A 22,149-nucleotide genomic window follows, 5' to 3' on the forward strand; every position below is an offset into this window, starting at 1 on the left:
TAAATTCTAAAATGACATAGACATACAACGTTTAAGTAGGCCTATTACCCTCAGAAAACAGATATTTGATGACTATGATGTGACAAAAAAACAAGTAATTTAGTGCAAGTTGTGAGTCAGACTTAAATTGTTGACTTGCTCTTACCCAATCTTCCACAGAAATGTTACCACTTGAAATGACATGTCTCTGTGATGTATTCATCTGTCTTTTTCCGACTTGTTCATGCCAGCACAAGGCGCACAAAGCCATGCACATTTAAGAAAACTACCATTAAATACCATTAAAGGCAAATATTCTTCAGAATTTCAGTGGAAATTGTTAAGGTTTGTCCATCCCATAATACTTACGGTATCTGGGTTAGCCAGATACTGTAATCAGCCATAGACAAACAACATTTTATATGCATGACTTACACCCACAAGATAAGCTTGGAATGTGCATGTAATCTCAACAAATACTAAAAACTAGCAAGTCATGCCTTAATTGTGATTTGGTTAACAGTATGAAGTAGCATGGCACAGAGAAGGAGCTCTTTTGTTTCCCAGTGAATAAGAATATCCCCTGAAGTGACCCTAAATGTTCTCCATTTATTGAATGTTAGTTGTGCAATGTTGTTCTGCAAAATATCATGACTCATCTGTTTCAGCTTTTATTGCAATTTAATTTTAACATTATAATGCCATTTTTATAAGACATTGCTTTTTTACATGTCCATAAACATGTTTTCATGTCCTGCTGGGTTTGACCCTGCTTTGTGCTTTTTTTGCTTCATAAAAGTTTGTTAAAGAGATGGGTGTGAGGGCCATTGTGGTAAATAAGAAAAACAGTGCAAAACAAGGGTCTATTTTCAGCTTGGAGACCAAAGGCTGTTTTTCTTTCATGTGCTGTGGATGCAGTGCTGTTGTTCAAAGCAAACCCACCAGTTCAAACCCACTGCCCCTCCTCTGGGATGGTTTCCCCAAAAGGATGCAACTTTCCTTCCATACCGGTGATTACAGAGTGCAGGGACCCATGACTTTGTCAATGAAAGATACTTTTAAGAAAACATACAGTTCAAGCACTTTTGTGTGGAAAGAATGTAAATTTCTCTGTATTTAAAAGGAAGAGGGGGGAAAAATAACTTGGAAATTTGGACCAATTCCATCCCAGTTCATCCCCTCCCCTCTCCTCTTTTTCTCTCTTCATCCTGTCTGGCTTTTAGCAATGTGTTTCTCGTTGTCTGTCCCAGTGCCTATAATTCTCAGCACGCTTGGTCGGCATATTTTTCGTGCTCAAAAACCACTCAAAACAAAAGGTAATTCCATCTTTTTTCTCTTTCAACAATGCTTTGTTTTTCCCGGAGTCATACTGAAATTTAATCAACAGCCGAATGAGAAAAACATACAACAGCAATTTCCATATGTGCACACTTTGAGAATGATTGTCATAAATGCAGTGGAGGAAATTAGTTCTATTTTCTGTGGGATCATTTACTGTTCCCTCAGGACACCTGGCCCTTTTCACTGTTATGATAAGTTAATTGTACACATAAATTATCATTTCTGGTCATCTGCATTTGGACAAAGTAATTTAACATACAGCATAAAGGTCATTTTAAGTGTAGAGAGAAAAACTAAAATCAGCACCATTTTTGTGTAATCAGACGTACAATAAAACATTTTAAACCACCTTCCTTTCTCCAACATCTTAAGGTGTTGGTCTTTTCAGATCTAGAGGTGGATACAGAGTCTAAATAAATCTATATAGGTATTAACAAAATGTAGTTTCCAGCAACTTAGCACAAGTTAAATACCATGTATGAGTGTTTCCCCAAGACGTTTTTCTTGGCGAGGTAGGAAGAGCTGCATTTAGATTCTGTGACGCTAAAGCTTATGAATGAAATCAATACAGATGAAATTCTGTTAGGACATGGCGCCTCCTCTCCATGGGGTGACCGAGTAATGAGGAAAACACTGTGGTTTCTTAATCATACAGACAGCTTGCATTATCTAGCTGTAAAATATCTGCACCGGCAGTTCTTAATATCCCTTCACCATCATATACATTTGGTGGTTAAAGGAGCTGTATGGCTTATAAATAGTCATGTCCTCTAAATCCCTCTATTTATGCATCTATTGTGATATACAGTAAAGAGTCCATGTTGGTTACAGGAGGCAATTCAAGTCACAACTGATGGTTGGTAATCTCCATTGGTGTAGTTCTTTTAGCTAGGATCAACCAATTGCTGATGACATATACAGTCACAATTTAGAGTCAGGTTCAAGTGTGCCCTGGCCTCCACAGCTGCCCCTGCACCAGGCTGGTTTACAGTATCTCCTCAGTCTATGGGCCTGATCATCATGCGGACACCCTTCATGGAGTAGAAGCCTCCGCCGTAGTCGGCCCAGAAGATCCCATCTTGGAATTTGCTTCTGTAGACGCCTCCGGTGTACCAGACACCGTTAAGATTGGATTGGCCGCAAGCATTGTACCACCAGCCTCCTTTATGGAAATGGGCACAGTTACCTGTTGTGGGGGGAGGAGAAAGAGTGATGATCTGGACTCTGAAGTACAGGAAGGGTGTGTTTTTCATTGAAGTGCATATTGACAGAATTTTTCAAGAGAATCAGTTCTTTCTATGATGCCTTTCAAGCTAGAACTTATTCTAAGTGGAAGTTCTTGGTGGCCTGATAATCAGACAGATTTGTGATTTCATTTTACTACATTATTCAGTCTGACATTAGGTTCATGTTATCTGTGTTCTCCTTGGGAGGTGTTAATTTTTGCCCCAACCAATCAGTAGAGAGTCATGTGTCCATACATTTCAATTGGTGAAAAAATCTGCTTGAAAAGATAATGGCAACTATTCAGAGCCTTGGAACAAGTCTAAATTTTAAATATTACCAGGTAATACCTTTAAGGTTCCTGGTAATTGCTTAATCTATAAAAACTAAGAAAATATCCATCACAATTTCCCAGAGCTGTGGGTGGTATCATCAAATTGTGTGTTTTGTCTTGACCAGCAATCCAAAACCCAAAGATATTCAATTTACAATGATACAAACAAGAAAAACTGCAAACCTACACATTTGGAGAGGCTGGAACCAGATAATGTTTAGCCATTTATGTTGGAGAATTTACCTAAACCATTGAGTATCAGCACAGTTCACGATTAATATTCTGTCAATCGACTTATCAATAAATTGACTAATCTTTTACAGTGCTAAGCACAATATTAAAGGAGACACTTGAAAATTCAAGAAAATATCATGATGCACTTCAAAGGAGACTGTATGCTACCAGAGTGTACTAGAAACCCCCATTTCATCTACCTGAGAAGGCATCCTTGTCTCGATCCAGAGTAGTGAACTGTTTGCCATTGTTGCTGCTGAGGGAGTCCCCAGCGTTGCCCTGGTAGATGCCCAACCGCAGGCGGTAACCTTCGCTCTCCGGCTCCAGGTGGAAGCTGCTGTACTGAGCATACACCTTCTTGCCCATCCAGTCCTCCAGCTCCACCAGTAGCTTGTTGTCCCCCTGCCTTCCCAGGTTGTATATGCCTTCAAGACCGAGCCAGTACTCCCCATCTATGTTGCCAAAGCCGCTCTGAGTCACAAGAAGATTAAAAGGAAGGTTACAGAAGGATTGCAGTAAATAATGAGCGTTGTTTGTTATGTGGTAGCCCGAGGAGTTTAGAAACATGAGAATTGTTCAGGAACATAAAACCCTCTTGTGGAAGAGGCAGTGGGATTGTAAGGGAACAAATGAGGATTTTCTTTTTGATGACATTTTGCTCATGGTTCTGTAGTTAAGACAAACTTCAAAAGGCACTGTGGAAAAGGAATGCCACCCTGTCTTTGAAATTCCTTAAAAAAAGACATGTTGTAGTATTTATGCTGGAAAATAAGCATCAATCTTCAGAATGCTGGTTCATCGCTCAAACCCCAAATCCAAGATCTCTTGGAGCACAGCTAATGGTGAAACTGGCCTGGGCGCTTGTGTCAAATAACCGCGAGCAATCTACGTCTGGCCGCGTGCCTCCAGAACACTTCACTTGGTAGAGAAGGTTGAGGTTTGTGATTGTGGATTAGCTGGGTGAGCCAGCAGATGATGAATGATGTAGGGTTTCAGTCCGGGGCCTCTTCTCTGGTGCTGTGTGTGTGTGTGTGTGTGTATATGTGGTGGCTTTGTGGGAGAGCGCAGAGGCAAATCAATGTTGAAGAGAGCAATTTAGCTTCCAGTTACTCATGCACAAGACTGGCGGGGCTGAATGGAACACTGAATCGCCAAGGCTGCCAGCAGTGATATACTCCATCTCATTCTCACAGAGCTTTGATGAGAGGGCCTATATGGTGTTGTGCAGTAAGCCAACCAGCCAGCCGTCCAGGAAGGCACCACACTAGTAGCGGTTTTGGAAAGAAACGTCTGCAGATTGAGCTGTGGAACATACCTTCCTAGTGGGCCATCTAATGTTTCATAATGGGAATCTCAAACTAAATGACCTCGGACAAATAGTGCTGCTGACAGGGCGTTATATTTTACAGTAAGTGAAAACATAAGGATTCTGGCCCAGGAAATAGTCCCAAAGACCCCAGATGGTTCCTGTAGATGGGTCATATAACGGCACCACTGTTATCTCTGGATGAGCCAAATATTCTGAGGTTGAGACAGAGGGGAGGAGAGAGAGAAATATAGATAGACAGGGCAGGGGAAGTGTCATTGTCATCACCTTGTAGTTATCCCAGTTCCTGAAGAAGTTAACCGATCCGTCTCTCCTGCTCTGGATAACAGCCCAGCCCCCGTTGTCTATATCCTGTTCACACCAGACCTGCACTGGCCTCTCTGTCTCGTCTGGTCTGATCAGGTACATGCCGCTGGTGGTGTGGCCGGCTTCCTGGGCATCGAGGCAATCTCTGAATGGGCCTGAAGGAAAGAATGATAAGAGACAGAGACAGACTTTAAGACAGACTGTGACCAGAGAGGGGGAAAACAGTAAAGTATGTGAAGATAAAAATCATCAGACCAGGGTAAAGTACTTCTGTAAATACCTATTGCTTTCTGTGCATAAGGCAGACAGCAGTAACCACAGAAACTGTGAAGTTGAGAAAAAGTTTTAAAAAGGTTTAAAGTTGAAGGTAAAAAAGGCTTAAAGTTTGAAGGCTACTTAGTTACAGTGTGTAACAGCTATATAAGTTGTAAACCCTTATAAAGCCTTTTATTATTGTCAAATAAAATCAGATACTGTTCGGTTTGGTTTTTACAACAGTTTTGTAGTTCCTGAATTTTTTTTTTTGAATAGAAAATTGCACATTTCTGTGGTATAAATTTGCATACAGTGAAACAGATGTCAAATAGTCAGATTCTGGTCTTAATTCAATTTTGACCAAATGTGTAGCTACTGCGTTTTTGCTTTGTACAGCAATTTGAAACACTTTTGTTGCCAAAGCACGGAGATGCAACATGAGTGCCATGACTTTACATGATGATGAAACGTTGAAGTAAATGTCTGACAGAGGGGTACATAGGAAAATCTAAATCACAAAAGCAGATGGAGTAATAACACATTTATCTAGGTCTACAAAGATACATTTATTTATTCTGTCCTCACAGAACAGAGTACAACAAAGAGTAGCATGGGGCTAATTAAGTCACTTTAATAATTACTTGCCTTTATTTGAGGTCAAAAATCCAAAATAGATATATTGTTAACCCACTTTATAAGTTGGGAATGTCTGCTTTTTGTCAAGGTAATCGTAATAACAAGATTTTTAATTACAAGCACATGTGCAGTGAGTTTATTTAATGGTAGAGTAACCTCATCCCAGCTAATGACATAATAATAATATAAAGGTATAGTCCATTCATTTTATGAAGTGTACCAGAAGTGCCTCTACTTTGTGGTTTGCAGGAGTCTATCACACCAGCCTGGGTTTTGTCTATGTCTGACATGCAATGGAACAGTCTTGTAAAGGACTATTTTCATATACAGCTGCACTGAAATCCTACACACTTTATTATTCTTGGGCAAGGACAATCAAAATGTGTCAGGAATTTCTGTTGATGAGCGAAATCCCACTGGTTAGGTCTTTCTTTGCTTTGCTTTAAGTCCCCAGTCTTGGTTCAGACGTTACAACATTTTTATTTCCATCCTAGTTTGAGCTCTTTCTGTTGAGCAGGGAATGGAGCTCCAGCTGAATTTGCAAATCTTTAACCTTTGAAAACAAGGCCACGGGCCCACCTGCAGCTGTATCCAGAGTCAGGGAATATTATTTTATTATGGTTGGCATGCAAAGTCATGACTGCTCTACATTTTACCATGACTGTTTTGGATTTTGGTGCCTGGATGAATGAATAAATCAGTGAAAATGTTCAGTATGTATGAATCATGGATGGATTTGTGGATGGATAAATGGATGTCACTCACTCACCTTCAGCACTGAAGTTCCTCTGAGGAGGTTTCTGGACTTCCAGGGTGCCACTTGTGGGTGAAGGCCCAGAGCGAGAGCCCCTTTCCCGGGCAAATCCTCTAGTATTGTCCCTTTGGATCTCATTTGTGAAACGTGGCACATTAACAGGAATATTTTCAGGCACCACCTGCACCATTGGAGGACCCATAGGTGGCTGCTCATGCCTGCGACTGTATACCTGCATACAACGCTCTTCCAGGGCTCCAATCAGCACTGACTGGTTGTTCACCACTGCAGACAGGGCAGAGTATTTGGCCTCCAGTTCCCTGTACCGGGAGGCTAGACGCAATGACTCAGTGGTAGCGTTAAGGATGCGTGTCTCCAACTGCGCCAACTCCAGTGAGTTGTCCCTCTTCCTGATGATTTCATGCAGCAGCTGCATGTAGAGCTGGGTCACTCTGGAGTTCATGTTCCTGCTCTCTTTCCTCAACAGCTTCATCTCGTTCACCAAGTTGCCATCCACATCCACCACCAGCTTCAAAGTCTCCATCTCCCGACGTTGCTTTGACAGAAGGTCACGCACCGCAGCCACATCAAGGCGCGTCACTCTGTCCTTATCAGTTGCATAACCCCGGGCTGCACAGATGGGGCCTGTGATCTTCTGCTCGGGGACCAGGAAGGTGTAGGAGCACTTCTTGTTTTCCCCATTGGCCTCTGGAGCCCTTCGTATCCGGGAGAGGATAGGGTTCTTACTGAGGGCTTGGCTGTTGCTCCAGAGGGACAAACCAAACAGAATAAATAGGCTCCACTTTCCAGGTCCCATGGTTCCCCCTCGATTTATCACCAAACAAGCTAGAGATCTATAAAAAAAAAGAAAGAGAAGTGCAGACTGTTTTATGGAAAGAATAAGACTGGTGTTGGTATATTTTTCTTATTGTCAAGAAATTCCATGAAAAAGCCAAAATCAACAATGTGTTAGGCCGTCTGTTGCACTCAGCCCAAAGCCAACTGGTTCCTTCTGAAGACGTAATTCTTTAAAAACGGTTCATAAAGCCAAAGTTTCATTTTCATAAAAAATGTTGTAGCTTCTTAGAATGGCAAGGCATTGTAGTTTTTAGCAAAGTCCGCTCAAAAAGGAGTAAATAGTGCATTTTGGGGGGACTCTTTCCAGGCGTTGCTTGATATACATTGGTTCTCTAGGAGCATAACAGCACTAGAGGAGGAACTACGATCAAGTATAGTGCCCATGTTTATCGTAATTAGGGAATATGTCACCCGGTACAATGGTATGGCTCACTGATGTGTTTTTAATGTTTTTTTGGACAACAACGGATGGCTATATCACAGAGGAATAAACTATATCAGGCTTTGGCACAGACAATACTTGTTAGCACGGTCAAGTCATTGATGGTTTTGATCTTTTCATTAGATTTGTCAACGCAAAAAAAATATAGATGCTCCACATATCTTTTAATTTGGGTCAAGGTCAAAGAGGTTTTGTTGTGACTCATCTTGTACTTTTTTGTAATTTCCTACCAGGCACACTACCAGAAGACTAAACTGTTATGCAGATGTTTTCTTTTCTCCTCTAATCCAATATAATCCAATATAACCAGTTTGCCTGCAAAGCTTAAATATTCAAAGATCATCTCTTGGCATGATACAGAGGAAGGCTTCCAGTTCAGACTGAACATAAGAGTCCTGCTTAATTATGCAGTAAGTGATCATTAAAATGTAAAATGAAAACTAGCAGACTGTGGTACAGGCACAGCTGGTTTCACACATCAAAATCACTTCTGGTTCACTTTTGGTGGAGTAAGAGCAGTGCCACCCACCCACCACAAATCTGCTATCGTTACTCATATTTTCGATACATTCCCTCATGGCTTCTCTTTCATTAAGGCCCTTACCACATCTGTATCAGGTGTCTGGGTGTGTGCAAGTGCTGGGATCTGTTTTTCATATTTTTGGAGATCTCCTGGCTTAGACCTTCTATGAACTTCCCCGATAGCCTTTCAGTGTACCTGCACTGGCTTGTGTGGAGAATTTCCATGTTGAAAATATCTGAGACTCAAAAGATTTGACTGAAAAGGAAAATTAAATGTGCAACGAACAGGATAGCATCCACTGCCAGTCTCTAACGGATTCATGAGTTGTATAATGTGCAAAATGGAAGTAGTCAGCAGGTGGTTGTCATTGGGCCTTATTGATTCATTTTAACTTATCCCATGTCTCCCTGGCTGGTGCAAATAGATAAATCTGAATTTGGTGAGAAATAAAAGATATTGGTGTGTTTTAGAGGCAGCAGGGGGAGCAGGAATCCCTGATTTATGAGTAATGTTTTCTAGAGTCTATTTTTGGAAGGAAAGCTTGTGTTTTGATCTTATTGGTTTTGACAGCACAACGAAAAGAGCAGGGGAGGGTGACGTTTGAAAATACATGCTAAGTGAAAGCTCCCTCCTTCCATATTCAATAGCTAGGCTTGGCTCTGGAAGTGGAGCTAATGGTGAGCCAACTTCAGGCTGATTTTGGCAGATGAGCCAAATCCAACCAGAAGGCAGTCTAGTGGATATGGCCAAGGAAGTTAAGTAACCTTCATCTAACACTTCAGACGGGTACACAATATGACCCACTTCATATCGGAGCTCATCAAAACAAATCCACTGAGGATTTTAACAGATGCCAAAGAAGCAGAATAAAGTGAGTCCAAAACAGAGACAGCAGGGGCTTTGAATGATTTCTGTGGTTTGTTCTTGATGTTTAGTTGCACTGAAGAGTCCTAACCACAGTTAATGGGACAGATCCCAGAGCATTACCTAAGCTCAAACTGCTGCTGAGGCAGAATAATACTCTTTTATCATTGTCAAAGGAAAAAACACGCTTACCTCAGGGGAAATTTATAATATCAAGTTTTGGTGTTTGCAAAAAGCTCAAAGATTTATTAACAGAAAGAAAGTGTCTAAGCCAACATTAATTTTCAATAACTGTGGTTGGCTTAAAAGTTCAGCAGCAAGTTTCTAAAACTGACCGGAAACATGTGTTGTAGCTGTAACATATGGAACACAGTTGCTACAGTTTGTTTTATCATGGATTATAAACCATGTCAGGGCAAAGGAGAAGGCATTTTAAGGAAAACAGGCCATGTGTCAGAACTCAGAAACACCTTGGCACTGTCAGTCAGTTATTATTACCCAGAAAGTACTTTTTCCTGTCTTTCCGTAATCATAGGTCATCCCCTTCAATAGCTCGGTCTAAGCAATTGGCCCGTCTGCACGTCTCCAACCCCACAATATGAATCTCACAAGCTGACAGGAGTGACAGTGTTTACACAGAGGCTCCTCAGCCAGGGCTGTGAATCTCATCGCCACTCTTTACCACCAGGTTTCTCTCTGTCGTTCACACCCTGCTGGTCTTCATCAAGTCAGCCACAGCAGCCAATTTTTTCTGTTGACTTATTAAAAGGGAATTTTCTCCTCCCCATGCTCTCTCCAGAGCCAGACCTGACCAGATTCAGTCACCTCATTCATATTAATGCAATGTTTGCAACCAGACAGGTCAAACTTTGCGGTGGCTGGTTTTCCCAGCTCAGGGGAACAGCAGGACGCTGCCAATCGGCCCACTGACTCTAAGTGGTACCACTGAGCTCTGACTGTCTGCTGCTAAGCTTCTCAATTAAAAGATTTTCTTTTACCTTCAAGTGGTTTTCCCTAATTTCATTCCAACTTTATTTCAACATACAGCCTAAATATATATTTCAAATCAGAAAATCCTCTTTTTCCAGCCTAACTTTGTTGTGGCTTTTGCTCTGAGTCAGCAGATTTTTAGGATTTTGCCAATTAGCCCACAAGTTATTCTGATGGTGCCACTGATTAGATCTGTCTGCTGAGGGGATGACATGATGCATTTGTAGATGGTGAATATGATCAGGGGGCATTATGCCAGATATGAATATGGAATTTAAAAACAAATATAACAGTATTTATACTTCAATTAAAGTGTTTTACAGTCATTCAGATATTTTTGAACAGGCATGAATGTCTAGTGAACCGTCCTTCCATCTAAACTTTCAATCTAACTTAATTGTTCTATATTACCTTAACTTTTGTCAGTAAATACTAGTGACTGGGAACATTTAGGGAGGTTTAAGCAATTTGAATACTTTTTCAGAGAGGATAAAACAACATACAAATGTCATATTGATTTCACAAATTAGCATAAATTTAAAAATAAGAGTCTTACCTTCGTCAGTGAGTTCAGTCAGTGGTCCAGGAGGTGCAGGTAGCAGCCAGGTTGGTATCTCAGATGTGTTTTCTATGAAGTTTCATGCTCTCCATTCTCCTCACCTCACTCTCAGTCTCCCTCTGTCTTTGCTCTCATTGAGAATGAAGGCCTGCATACAGCTGAGGCACAAGCAAACACCGTCCACTAGGAGAACAGTAGAGGGTGGTCCATATACGGAAAGAGGGAGGCTGATGGTGTGATTTTCTCTGTAGTTTGAGAAGAGGAAGGCTTGGCCCTGCCTTCCTCCTCTGATGTCATGTAAAGTTTAAGAAGAAACGAAAGACTCCTCCTAATATAAGGTTTCGCCACAATTGAAAAAGTAAGTGATGAATCAGACTGGCTGGGAGTCAGAGAGTGGTGAAGACTCTCACACTCAAAATCAGTCTTGCTGTCATCATTTCATTCTCATAGGGATGTGTTTACAAAGTTAGTTTTTCTCCCACACATGAAAATTTGTCTTGTCAGGTTTGTGGAGGTTTGACATGCTCATAAACTCTCTTTCTCTGTCACGCACAAAGAAACACATACACTCTTCTGTCAGCTTCATTCATATATCTACTATTTCTCATAGTCTAACTACTCCTCCACACAAAGCTGTTTCCTATCAGCACTAATCTAATGACTGAGTGATTCTGGCGATCCGGTAGCTTTAGGATTACAATGGGAGGTCTGTTTTGAATGTGAGCGTTCCTCTTGTGTTTTCTCCGTATATGGGATGTGTGCGTGTCTGTGTGTGTGTGTGTGTGTGTGTGTGTCTTGTGGCAATCTAAGAGCTATTGGCAGCTGTGTTTATATGGTTGTGAGGACAATATACAGAGGGCTTATGCAATATGCAGACAAAAAGAACGCCCCTGAGCTAAATGTTTTGAAATGAGGAGGAAGCACAAGCTTTGATACATGGGGATTCTCTGCGTGGGGAGACATACTTCACCATGTGGGAGGACAGTTTTGCTTATGAGCAATCGAGACAGGACATTCATATTGTAGATGTGTATGTGCACATTGAAGTGGACACTTGCGTGTGACCTACACACGTATGAGAACATATGTTTGTGTTTGTGTGATTGAGCGTGCATCCTCATGTTGGTTGGTTGTATATACATAATGGAGGCCATCCAATTTAGGGCTTAAAAAAACATTTTGTGCTAATTCAAGCCATGCCTGGAAAAAACATTTTCTGTGTCTGTTCTTCATTTAAAAAGTCCCACTGTTGTGTCTTGTGTAGTTTAGATCAGTGGTGTCCAACTTCGAGGTCAGACATTAATCTGAGGGCTCCCAAGATGCTGAAAGGGATAAAAAAAAGCAAACATATACTTCTGTTACATACTCTTTTGTTTTCTTTTCTCTGATTTTTTTTCTGTAATTGAAACAAGACTTGTCTATGTCTTAATGGAACCTTTCCATGCTTCGTTTGTGCGTTAATGTCACAGCAGAGGGACATTGGAGCGAGACAAAGCCCTCCAATATGAGTGTGTTCATGGAGGGGGCCCCTTTTTACAAAATCTTGGAATGCCACTGCTAATAATATTCTTTACATTAATGCAAATCAGGGGATTGGGTCTTTGTATTTAGGGTTTTATTATTCAGTTTTGAAAATTCACTTTTCACTTAAACATCACCAGTCACACATTAAAATCCAGCTCTCTCTGTGAGCCCCTCCTTGTGGCTAAACGAGTTTACTACCCTCTCCACTTCCACAGATGCAGGTACATTCCTTTATATTTAATTAGGTTACCTGTAAGAGGAGTGATGTACAATAGATAGATAAATAGATGGATAGATTAATTTTTTTCTCAACTTTATTGAAAACAGTCAAATTTAAAAAAGACAAAAAAAACAGTAACAATATAAACAAGTATGAAGAACAAAAAGAGGAGACAAATGCCAGGGAATTCAATTATTAAAAAAACATTTGGTAAAGGGATTGTGCAATGAGTTTTTCACATTCCTTAGAAACCAAATAATGGGAAGAGGGGAAATGAAATAAATAATGGGGTAACTTAGAATAAACAGGCCACCTTCTAACGGCTCTCGGTGACGTCACACTGACTGACCAATGAGAGCGCTGCCTGTGACAGTTGACACTTGACAATCAGCGACAGCGAGTGAAATCAACACAGAGGAATAACTTACACATTTTTCACAACTTTTCTCAGCTTTAGAAGTCTCTTGATTTAAAATTTTACAGAATTTCACGTCGTTCAGTCAGTTAGTTGTTTGTTTTTATTTCCCTGTCGACTGTTTACTTTTGAAACATGGTGAGTTTGACCCCCTCCCTCCTGTGAAATGTTGACAATGTTTTATTTAACGTTACGTGCTCGTCATGTCAATGTCAAACGCTCATGTAAGTTAGGCTACGGTGCTGAAGGACCAAATGCTTTTGTCCACTTCGCCCTACAACGACCGGTTGGATTATGTGATTTAAATGGGCTTTACTTGTGCTGCGCTTCATCTGTTGTGGATAAAATTAGCCTCCTGTAGCGTTAGAGATCCTGTGTCACTGAGGATCTGTTGAGTCCTGAGGAAGAATCCTGTGAGACAAGTGTCTATGTGTTTACAAATGTCTTTAATGCGTAAATAAAAAACACCTCTAAAGTTACTGCACAGATTTATGATCTATATACTGTAGGATGAATGACACATATGCCCCCTTATATTATGTTCTCTCTATGTGTCAAAAGGTTATGGATTTTTAAAGGGTTAATTTGAATTTTAAATATACAATATAATTTTCTAACATTGCACTGTGAACACAACAAGTAAAATATCATTCACCTCCATTGTATTGAGGTGGAGGCAGAATGTCAGAGGCAGCATCTCAAAATCTGGACATTTTTGAAGATCCCCAATATATAGGATATATCTCCATGTTGAAAATTCTTTAAATTACATCAGTTCCCTCTCTCGTACTGTAAAATCTATGGATATTTTTAATTTCAAAAGTTTAATTGCTGGACACAAGATGCTTCTTCTTCACTGTAAAGTCAGATTTCAAGTTTCCACGTCACACTCGTGTAAAGTTTCATGCTGCACCACGACTGGCTTCCAAACTAGTTGTGATGTCACAAAATTATCTTGTACGTAGACATCTTCAACTGAGATTTAAGATGAGCACATAGAAACTTTCCCCCTTTAGCAGATGAATATGAAAACAGCCTTCTGGTGTCAAAGTCTGTATATACATCATTATGTAGAGTGAAGCTCAAACATCCAAGTGAAGTAACAAAAAGCAAAACACATTTTTGAACGGAGGGGGTCTTTAAACAAAACGATGTGCCTAACTAGATATTAGAGGCAAATGAGAAAACATGAAAAAAAGGTGAATTAAGATCACTGCACTTTTGCTCATACCTCCACTATGAAATATTTAATTATCCAGCAGTGTGACTTTTGACCACCTGATGATGTGTTGCAGGAATCAGTGGAGGGCCCCCAGGCCCTGTGCGACCTCTGCTTGGCTCAGGTGTGCCGCAGCCTGGACGCTCTGTGCAGCAAGCGAGCAGACGGCTCTCTGTGCCTCAGCTGGGCTCCACTCTTCCCACAGGAGATGGCTGACCAGCTACTGCATAAGATGGCAACTAAAGGTCGGTCAGGAGCACTGAAAAGGCTCCAAAAACATCATCAACAACTGAGAGCAACTGCAGCTGCCAAGTGATAATAGTTCTGTGACAAGTTGTTGAAAAAGGACAAATAAACTCACACTATAAAAAAAGTGACTTACCTTAGACCTTCAGTCAATCACTCATTCCTCAGGCACACAACGTCCTGTATAAACAAAGTTAATCACAATTTCAGGACACTTACCCTATCATCATATGAGTTATTAGTTCACTATGTACTATCCCAGGCTGAAATAGTGGGAAAATTCTATTCCTCAAATATAAATGTGGCTAAACTGATGCTACTTTTTCCTACAACATTGCTCTGTTTGCTTCTCCCTACAAGGAATACTGAATGACATGACTGTTGGGATTTTCCGAAACTGCAAAGAGCTCCGCCTGCGCCGAGCCTCCATCCGATGCTGTCCAGTGTCTGCAGAAGCTTTCCGCCTGGCGCTCTGCCCTCACCGACTCCAGGAACTAGATGCCTCCTGGGTATCTGGAGACCTAACTGGTGCTAATATCGTCTCAGGCCTCGTCTCCAACCTGGAGTGCAGATCCAGCCTGCAGAGGTTGTCCCTGAATGGGCTACATCTGGACTGGGAGTGTTTGAGGGAGGATGGCGGGGTCCGAGTTGGCTTCAGCTCCCTGCGGGGCCTGAGGACGCTCAACCTTGCCAACACAGACCTGACCAATGCTATTCTTGAAGATATCTGCACACTCCCTCAGCTGGAAAGCCTGGATATCTCCTGCAGCGACATATCAAAGCTCACAGCACTCCTTCAGTGCAAGGACACCCTGAGATCTTTGATCGCCCACAGGCTCAGGCTGCTGGATATGTCGCCTGCCAGGTTGCTCTTTGTCCTCAACCAACTTCACACTCTCAGGCATATGGACTTTTCGGACAACCACTTTACACTCGATGACAGTGACGGGAGCGACGGAGATGAGACAGTGAGGCAGCTTCTGGAGGGGAGTCCCCAGGTCCTCCCTTCCCTTGTTTCTCTAGATGTGTCGGGCCGGAAGAGAATCACTGAAGCAGCAGTCAGGGCATTCGTGGAGGCCAGGAGTGGACTGGTCTTCTTGGGGCTGCTAGCAACGGGGGTTAGCTCCTGTGATGTCCTTTCTTCACATAAAAATCTAAAAGTAAGGATCCAGTACTAGTCATTTGTCTCTGACTTGAGGCTCTACTATGTTAATTTACTGAATATGCCCACTGCATTTCCAGTCTCTCTGACAGTGCTGATCTGCTGTGTATGTTCAGGTAACTGGAGAAGCTAATGAGAACCAGGTGTGTGAGGCCCTGAGAAGGTACAGAGACAGGGAGTGTTTCATACGAGAGGCCCTCGTCCATCTCTACAATCTAACCATTGACATCGACAAATCACAACCAGATATGCTAAAGGTGCTGTCATCCCTTTCAATCTGTTCCCTTCCCACTTATTATCTTGACCATTGTGTTTGAACATACCATTTGTGGGGGTTTATTTGTGTATTAGCACAAATTCAAAATATTTCTGATATACGTTTTTTACAGGGTAATTTCAGTTTTCTCACAACTTGAGTCTCATTTTTGTTGGTTTGGCCATAATTTCTATCGATTATGAAAACATAGTGCTTCCTGTAATTGCTGAGATTGCTAAAAATCAAGGGGGCAAAGAACACAAGCTGTCGGATGATCAGACAGACTGTAAAAGAGCCAACAGTTAAGTTCGGTGAGATTATCTAAGCCACTTTATATCAAGGTAAAACTGAAGGTGAGCAAACCTGAAATGTCGCTAATAATCTTGCATTGCACAGGAAAACTGGCCACACAAAAATTGATCCAGGAAGTCAATCTGTAAACTGCCCCTTCTTTTTACCAATGTTACACCAATCCCAGATCTCAGCAGAGTAAAATTTGTTTTGTCACTGATAGAAAACGACAAAAAAAGACTGAAAATTGTAATAAACTGGAATTATCCTTTAGCACTGCATTGTATAGTAAATTATCTCTGATCTCTGCAGGATTATATACAAATACAAATACAGAAACATAGACACACACATGAATTCACAACCGCACAGACATTTCATATTCATTCATTCATATTTCCACAGTAAAGGAAACAATTTCTAGTTGCATGTTTTTTGTAAGGATTTGTAAAGAGAACAGTATTTGAAAACAGCTCCGTTTGAACATATGGCACAGCTAAATTAAAATGTCCTGTAACCTGACATCTTAATTACTGTACTTAGATGTGATTGGAGAGAGGAGGTAATGAGACAGTTTCCTGCAGAGCCTTATAGTTAATTAATACAATGCAACTCCACAGCTGGCTTGGTGTGTAGTTTTAGGAGGTGCTAGGGTTACACACGAATACATACAGTATCTGGGAGATGCCTAGTCTCATCACTGTCCTGTACTGCTGTAGCTCCAGTAAAGCAGCTAATTGCTAAGTAAAGACACCCAAATGGTAGTTGGAGAGGGAAAGAAGAGACTCTATAATACCTCTTGCCCCCAGATCCAGCCCTCTCTAGACAGTTTCCAGTGTGACAACACAGTGGTTACTGATTCTGAAGCACATCTGATTATGACTTGGACTTCCTGTTTCCTGTAGCTGGTTGTGAGTGCGATGCAGAGCCACCCCACCTCTCTGCACGTCCACCTGGTGGCCACAGCGTGTGTGTTCAACCTGACCACTCAGGACCTGGCAGAGGCCATGCCAATCAGCCTGCTCAGCTCCGCTGTCACCTGGCTGCTGTACGCCATGAAGACCTTCCCCAACCATCAGCAGGTCCAGGGATATGCTCAATGTTTCATATTACACATCCATCTCAGTGTAACATGGTTACACAACAACAAAATGTAACAAACTGTGGCACGGAATGGTTCTGTTGCTACCAGCTGGCTTGTCATTCACCAGATTTTGCTGCTCTATTTGCTGCTCTAAATGTTGCATTTGGTTGCATTTGCCATTTGGCCACTGTTTGTCGTTGTTGCATGAGAAACCATATGCCCACATTGTATATTTTAATAGACCACACCTTTATGGTTCTTCAACTGTTTCCACTTCTCCAGGTGCAGAAGAACTGCCTGCTGGCGCTCTGCAGTGACTACATCCTTCAAGATGTCCCCTTTGACAAGTTAGTTCACTTTCGCTCAGTTACAATATGACGTATGAGCCCATGGTGATGCAGTAGCCAAGATAATCAGTGCATTCATGGAGTGGCACTGTAGTGTTTTTCCAACACATTGTGATCCAGCTAAAATATAATTTGTCTTGAAACATAACTGCCAAAAGAAATACTTCTCCCAGATGTATGAGTGCAGGAAAAGATGTCTCAGATTCTCCCAAGGCTTGTTTGTACATTATTGGTGTGTTTTTATAATACTGTGTTCCTTGTATCCATGCTGTGATCATGGTTCAGGTATTTAGCAGCCACGCTGGTGATTAACTGGCTGAGCAGCCACGAGGATCCTACCCTTCAGAGGATGGCTGTGGCTGTCATCTCCATTCTGGTGGCCAAGGTCAAGACACTGCTCACTTACCGTGCATTAGTCTGCTGCAGGAAAATAGTATGGCACCTGTTAGTCCCACCTGTTGAGAGCTCCATGCATCAGACAGCTCCTGTACCTCTGTGACACTAGCCAGCTTTATGCTTTAATTTAGTCCAGTTAAATGGTGCCATTTTCCCTGTGGGTTAAAAGAACAGTTTGTTCTAGTTTGGCATTTAGGAAAATGGCTTGAACTCAAAGAAGCACTGATCTCTCTGTTTTATGTACAGTTGTCCACAGAGGAGACTGCACAGCTCGGCAAGGATGCCTTTATTATGAAGGTACATTTACACTTTCAGGGTATTTAGTTTCAAACAACGTTCCCAACTTAGAACTACATACGCACAAGTGTATTTCTAGTTCTCTCTCTCACTCTCTGTCTGTCTTTATATTTGGCTACATTTTCCATTACCTACTGTATATACTCATTTACTCACCACAAGTCACTCCATTGCCCCATGCACTTGTCCCTCTCAGTTTACTGTTACTCCATTATTCAATCACCTCTCTGTTTCTCTCTTTGTGTATGCAATCAAGCTTCTCTTTCCACTTCAGTTGTTTTTATTTATTGTTTGGGCTGCTATGCAAATATGTAATCTTTTCATCCAGCAAATGCATGTTGTATTCAACACTGCACGCTTCACTGACTTGACTGAGGTTGTTTCCTGTGTTTCTACAAATGTATTCCTTCCTTGTCTCATGTTTTCTCTTCTCCTTGGCTCTGTCTAACAGCAGCTGCTGGCTATCGTGCAGCAGAAAGCCATGGTCGGAGTGGTGGACTCCACTCTGAAGTTTGCCCTTAGTGCTCTGTGGAACTTGACAGATGAGATGCCCACAGCAGCCCGCAGCTTCATCGACTGCCACGGCCTGGAGCTGTATGAGGAGGTCCTGGAGGTAGAGGAGCCCAAAAAAAAAAAAAAAAAATGCAGTTGCCCGCACAGATAAACAAATGAACCCTCACAGAGGGTCACATTTTGCCTCTCATGCTGTCCCCTTCTTTTGCATTGCAGTCCTACTACACTGAATCTTCTGTACAGCAGAAAGTTCTTGGCCTCCTGGTGGGTTCATTGTGTATGTGTGAGTGTGTGTGTGTTGTGTTTATACTGAAGAATATTGAATATGATTGCATAGTTTTCATTATGTGCCACATCTGCCACAGTACTGAATGTTCTTGTTTTCATAGCTTGTTTAAACTAAAATCTACATCTTATTCTCATTTCCTTTTTGTAATCATTCCCACATGCTGTGACAACAGGCAGCATCTGAATTAGGGAGTCCTTTCAAATATTTTTCATATTACCCCCAAATATGTGAAATGAATTGACCAGTAGGAAAAAAATTAAATCCCTCTGTCGGCAATTTGACATTAAAAAGTTCCTGTATCCCTTCTGTATGCCATCTGCCAAGTTACATCTATCATCACCACTATTATTCCTCTCACTGTGTTACAGAACAACATAGCAGAGGTTGAGGAGTTGCAGGCAGAGCTAATGGAGGAAGACTTATTGGAGCACATCCTCAGCCTGCTGCAGGACTCCCATATGGAGGTGGGGGTCCGCTACTTCGCTGGAGGGATCCTGGCACAGCTCACCTCCAGACCAGAGGCCTGGACCCTGGATGATGAGCTCCGTACCACCATACTGAAGCAGCTGGTGTGTGTCAGAGGCAAAAGTTTTGGATGCTGGTTTTCATTTGATGGACAATTAAATTCCCCTTTCGCTCTTTTCAAAGTGTCTTTCTTACCTTGCAGCATGCTTCCATAGTAACATGGACCCAACTGGAGAGAGAAATGGTCTCTTACAGGTGAGATAAAGCAACACATCTGTTCATTCTCATCTTGCTCATTGTTGATTTAATGTAAGTAATGTATGCATATTTTGAAACAACTTGTGCATTTAACACATCTGAATTACCCGTAAGTTTCATTTATTTGGTTACCTAACACACAGAACATTACAAATGAGTGCCAGAGAAAGCTCAGACAGTCACAAGAAAGCAATTAAAAAATTCATTCTAAATGATGTTAGAATATGTGAATGGCACATTAGCTTACATTCATTGGGTTGCACTGATGCAGAAGAAAAACATCTGGTACTTACAGCACAAAACAAAGAAGAAAAAATGCTCAGGATAATTAAAATGTACACTTCTTTTCTCACTTTTTTAATCTACGTGTTCTGTCTCCTCATGTCCAAATTTTAGGTCATTCCGTCCATTTTGCCCTCTGCTTCAGACTTGTCAGCCCTCGGGAGTGCAGATGTGGGCAGTCTGGGCCATACATCTGGTTTGCAGTCAAAACAGTAAGACACACAAACAGACTACTGTGGGGATCTTGGTGGGAGTTTGACTGTGGGGAGCACATGAGTGGATTTCTAGGGGTCAGCGTATTTATGTATATATTTAAATCAATTTAGCATACAGTACTGTATGTGTATTATAGTGTCCATTTTTTTTTACATTTGGTGTGGTCCTGTGGGTGTCCTGCCTCAACACATTCTCCTGCTATTATTGTTATTATTATTACTAGTCATATCTCTATTATTATTATCATTGTTATTGTTATTATTGTTGTTATTATGCTTCTCTGTGTCTCTCTCCCCCCTCTCCCCCTCCCTCCTTCTTTCTCTCTCAACCCAACCGGTGAAGTCAGATGGCCACCCACCTAGAGCCCGGTTCTGCTTGAGGTTCCTTCCCGTTAAAGGGGAGTTTTTCCTTGCTGCTGTCGCCAAGTGCTTGCTCATGGGGGAATTGTTGGTTCTCTCTAAGTGAAAGAGTACGGTCTAGACCTGCTCTATGTGAAAAGTGCTCTGAGATAACTTTTTGTTATGATTTGGCACTATATAAATAAAATTGAACTGAAATAAAATTGAAAAATACATTTGCCCCAAGATACTACCCGATGTGATGTTAAATACTGGTAAATTTATATGAACTTGTCTGGTGTATTAAGATTTAATTGGCGGTGTCATGTTCTTATCACTTCCTCTCTCTCTCTCTCTCCTTGATCCCCTAGCTTCAAATTACAGCAGCATGCTGGAGCAGGAAGGCGTGACTGAACTTCTGAAGGTTTTGGCTGCACATCCTGACACACACAGTGACGTTAAAGGACTATCAGACAGAATCCTGAGTATGGTAGAGCACCATCAGAGTCAATCAAGGCCCTTCAACAACCAGACGGGGCCTCAAAGCTCTTGACAAAAGTGCAAAGATATTTATTTCATGTCAATGAGCTGTGCCTAAAATATGCAGGTTGCAGATACAATATATAGTAGAGCTGAAGTACAGAAGGTTTATGTCAATCCCATTGGACTTAATATTTAATAGAGTAAATGATATATTCTGTATTTTTATATAAAGAGAGTGTGATTACTGGTTGTGTAGTCATTTTGATTCCTAAGCTAATTTAGTTTTAAATGCTTTGAAACAAAAAATGTGAATTCCTAATAATATTTGCACTATTTAGAGGTCAAACTTTAAGATAGGACATTAAGATGGAAAATGTCTGATCTTAAGGAAGTGTTCCAAATAAACTGAAGTTGTGCAAAGTTTGTGCAGTAAATCATGCATGGAGCTAAATCCTGTCACTAGAGGGTGCTTTAGTACTGTAGCTTCAAGAATGTTTTGCCTTTAAGCTGTGCTCCTGTAAAATATTCAGTCATTAGACGTATAACTACATTCAGTATCATACATGATAAGTGGCAAGATATCACCCTGAATCTGCTGTGTTTGTCTGTTTGTCTATACTGGGGGCCTCTTTATAAACCAGTCATGCTCAAAAAGAAGTGATCTCTCCTCTCCCTCTCTTGCTCACTGCCTCTCCCCCCCGGTAGATGCTGAATTCATTATATTTTATGTAACACAGCTGGAAGACAGAACTGCTCGTAGGCATCTACAGAGTCTATTCTAAGTTGGCCTATTAATAATTCCTTTTGAAAAGTAGATTAACAAGCTCACATTAATATTTGAGTTGTACCACCATGTTCAACTTTTAAGTGTCAAAATCCCCTTGATTCACATTTTTTAAATCCCCTGAAGGAATTGAAAGGGATCTGCCAAATAGAATATGGCTTTGTATTCTTGTGATTCAGCCACATTAGTCATTTCCTTGACAGTGGTAGGGTAGGGTATATGTTAGAGAAGAGGTACATAAAGTGATCCAGGAACAGCTTTAACAGAAACTTCAACCCTCTAAACATTAAACTCACTGTGGCAGTCGTGTGGGATCAGAGGTCAAATGCCTTATAGTGAGCATGGTATGTTGTTACCGTGAGAAGTTCAAGTGTGGGAAAACAGCGCTGCTTTCCAGGGACTGTCGATTATTCCAGAGTGCACCGTGACTTTGCACTT

General features: G+C 41.4%; 2 protein-coding genes across 3 annotated transcripts; one reads left to right on the forward strand and one right to left on the reverse strand.

The window, feature by feature from the left end:
* Positions 1-657: 657 nt before the first annotated feature.
* On the reverse strand, positions 658-10,883 carry angptl1b (angiopoietin-like 1b). Its single transcript, XM_042429018.1, has 5 exons — positions 10,624-10,883; positions 6,406-7,244; positions 4,707-4,900; positions 3,313-3,583; positions 658-2,506 (listed from the first exon to the last, which is right to left on the reverse strand). Exons 2-5 carry the CDS (start codon positions 7,205-7,207, stop codon positions 2,319-2,321), a joined length of 1,455 nt encoding a protein of 484 aa, XP_042284952.1. The 5' UTR covers positions 7,208-7,244; positions 10,624-10,883; the 3' UTR covers positions 658-2,318.
* Positions 10,884-12,717: 1,834 nt separating this feature from the next.
* Positions 12,718-21,347, forward strand: LOC121909308 (protein zyg-11 homolog). 2 transcript variants are annotated; one of them, XM_042429807.1, is made up of 14 exons: positions 12,718-12,923; positions 14,081-14,249; positions 14,611-15,410; positions 15,529-15,669; positions 16,865-17,041; positions 17,326-17,390; positions 17,676-17,775; positions 18,033-18,083; positions 18,535-18,696; positions 18,813-18,860; positions 19,254-19,454; positions 19,553-19,605; positions 20,005-20,102; positions 20,807-21,347. In XM_042429807.1, exons 1-14 carry the CDS (start codon positions 12,921-12,923, stop codon positions 20,995-20,997), a joined length of 2,259 nt encoding a protein of 752 aa, XP_042285741.1. In that variant the 5' UTR covers positions 12,718-12,920; the 3' UTR covers positions 20,998-21,347. The 2 variants fall into 2 exon arrangements, with proteins under 2 accessions (XP_042285741.1, XP_042285742.1); XM_042429808.1 differs by having other exon boundaries at positions 12,720-12,923; positions 20,816-21,347.
* Positions 21,348-22,149: the final 802 nt, after the last annotated feature.

The sequence above is a fragment of the Thunnus maccoyii genome, chromosome 12 (genome assembly GCF_910596095.1).
Source record: "Thunnus maccoyii chromosome 12, fThuMac1.1, whole genome shotgun sequence".
In the NCBI taxonomy this organism is placed as follows: Eukaryota; Metazoa; Chordata; class Actinopteri; order Scombriformes; family Scombridae; genus Thunnus; species Thunnus maccoyii.

Coding starts and splice junctions, on each gene's coding strand:
- LOC121909308 (XM_042429807.1), top strand. Junction 15,411..15,528: donor CTTCACATAAAAATCTAAAA/GTAAGGATCCAG, acceptor GTGTATGTTCAG/GTAACTGGAGAAGCTAATGA. Junction 17,776..18,032: donor TCTCCATTCTGGTGGCCAAG/GTCAAGACACTG, acceptor TTTTATGTACAG/TTGTCCACAGAGGAGACTGC.
- angptl1b (XM_042429018.1), bottom strand. CDS start 7,207: ATGGGACCTGGAAAGTGGAGCCTATTTATTCTGTTTGGTTTGTCCCTC. Junction 4,901..6,405: donor GAGGAACTTCAGTGCTGAAG/GTGAGTGAGTGA, acceptor TCTTTCCTTCAG/GCCCATTCAGAGATTGCCTC. Junction 2,507..3,312: donor AGACAAGGATGCCTTCTCAG/GTAGATGAAATG, acceptor CCCCCACAACAG/GTAACTGTGCCCATTTCCAT.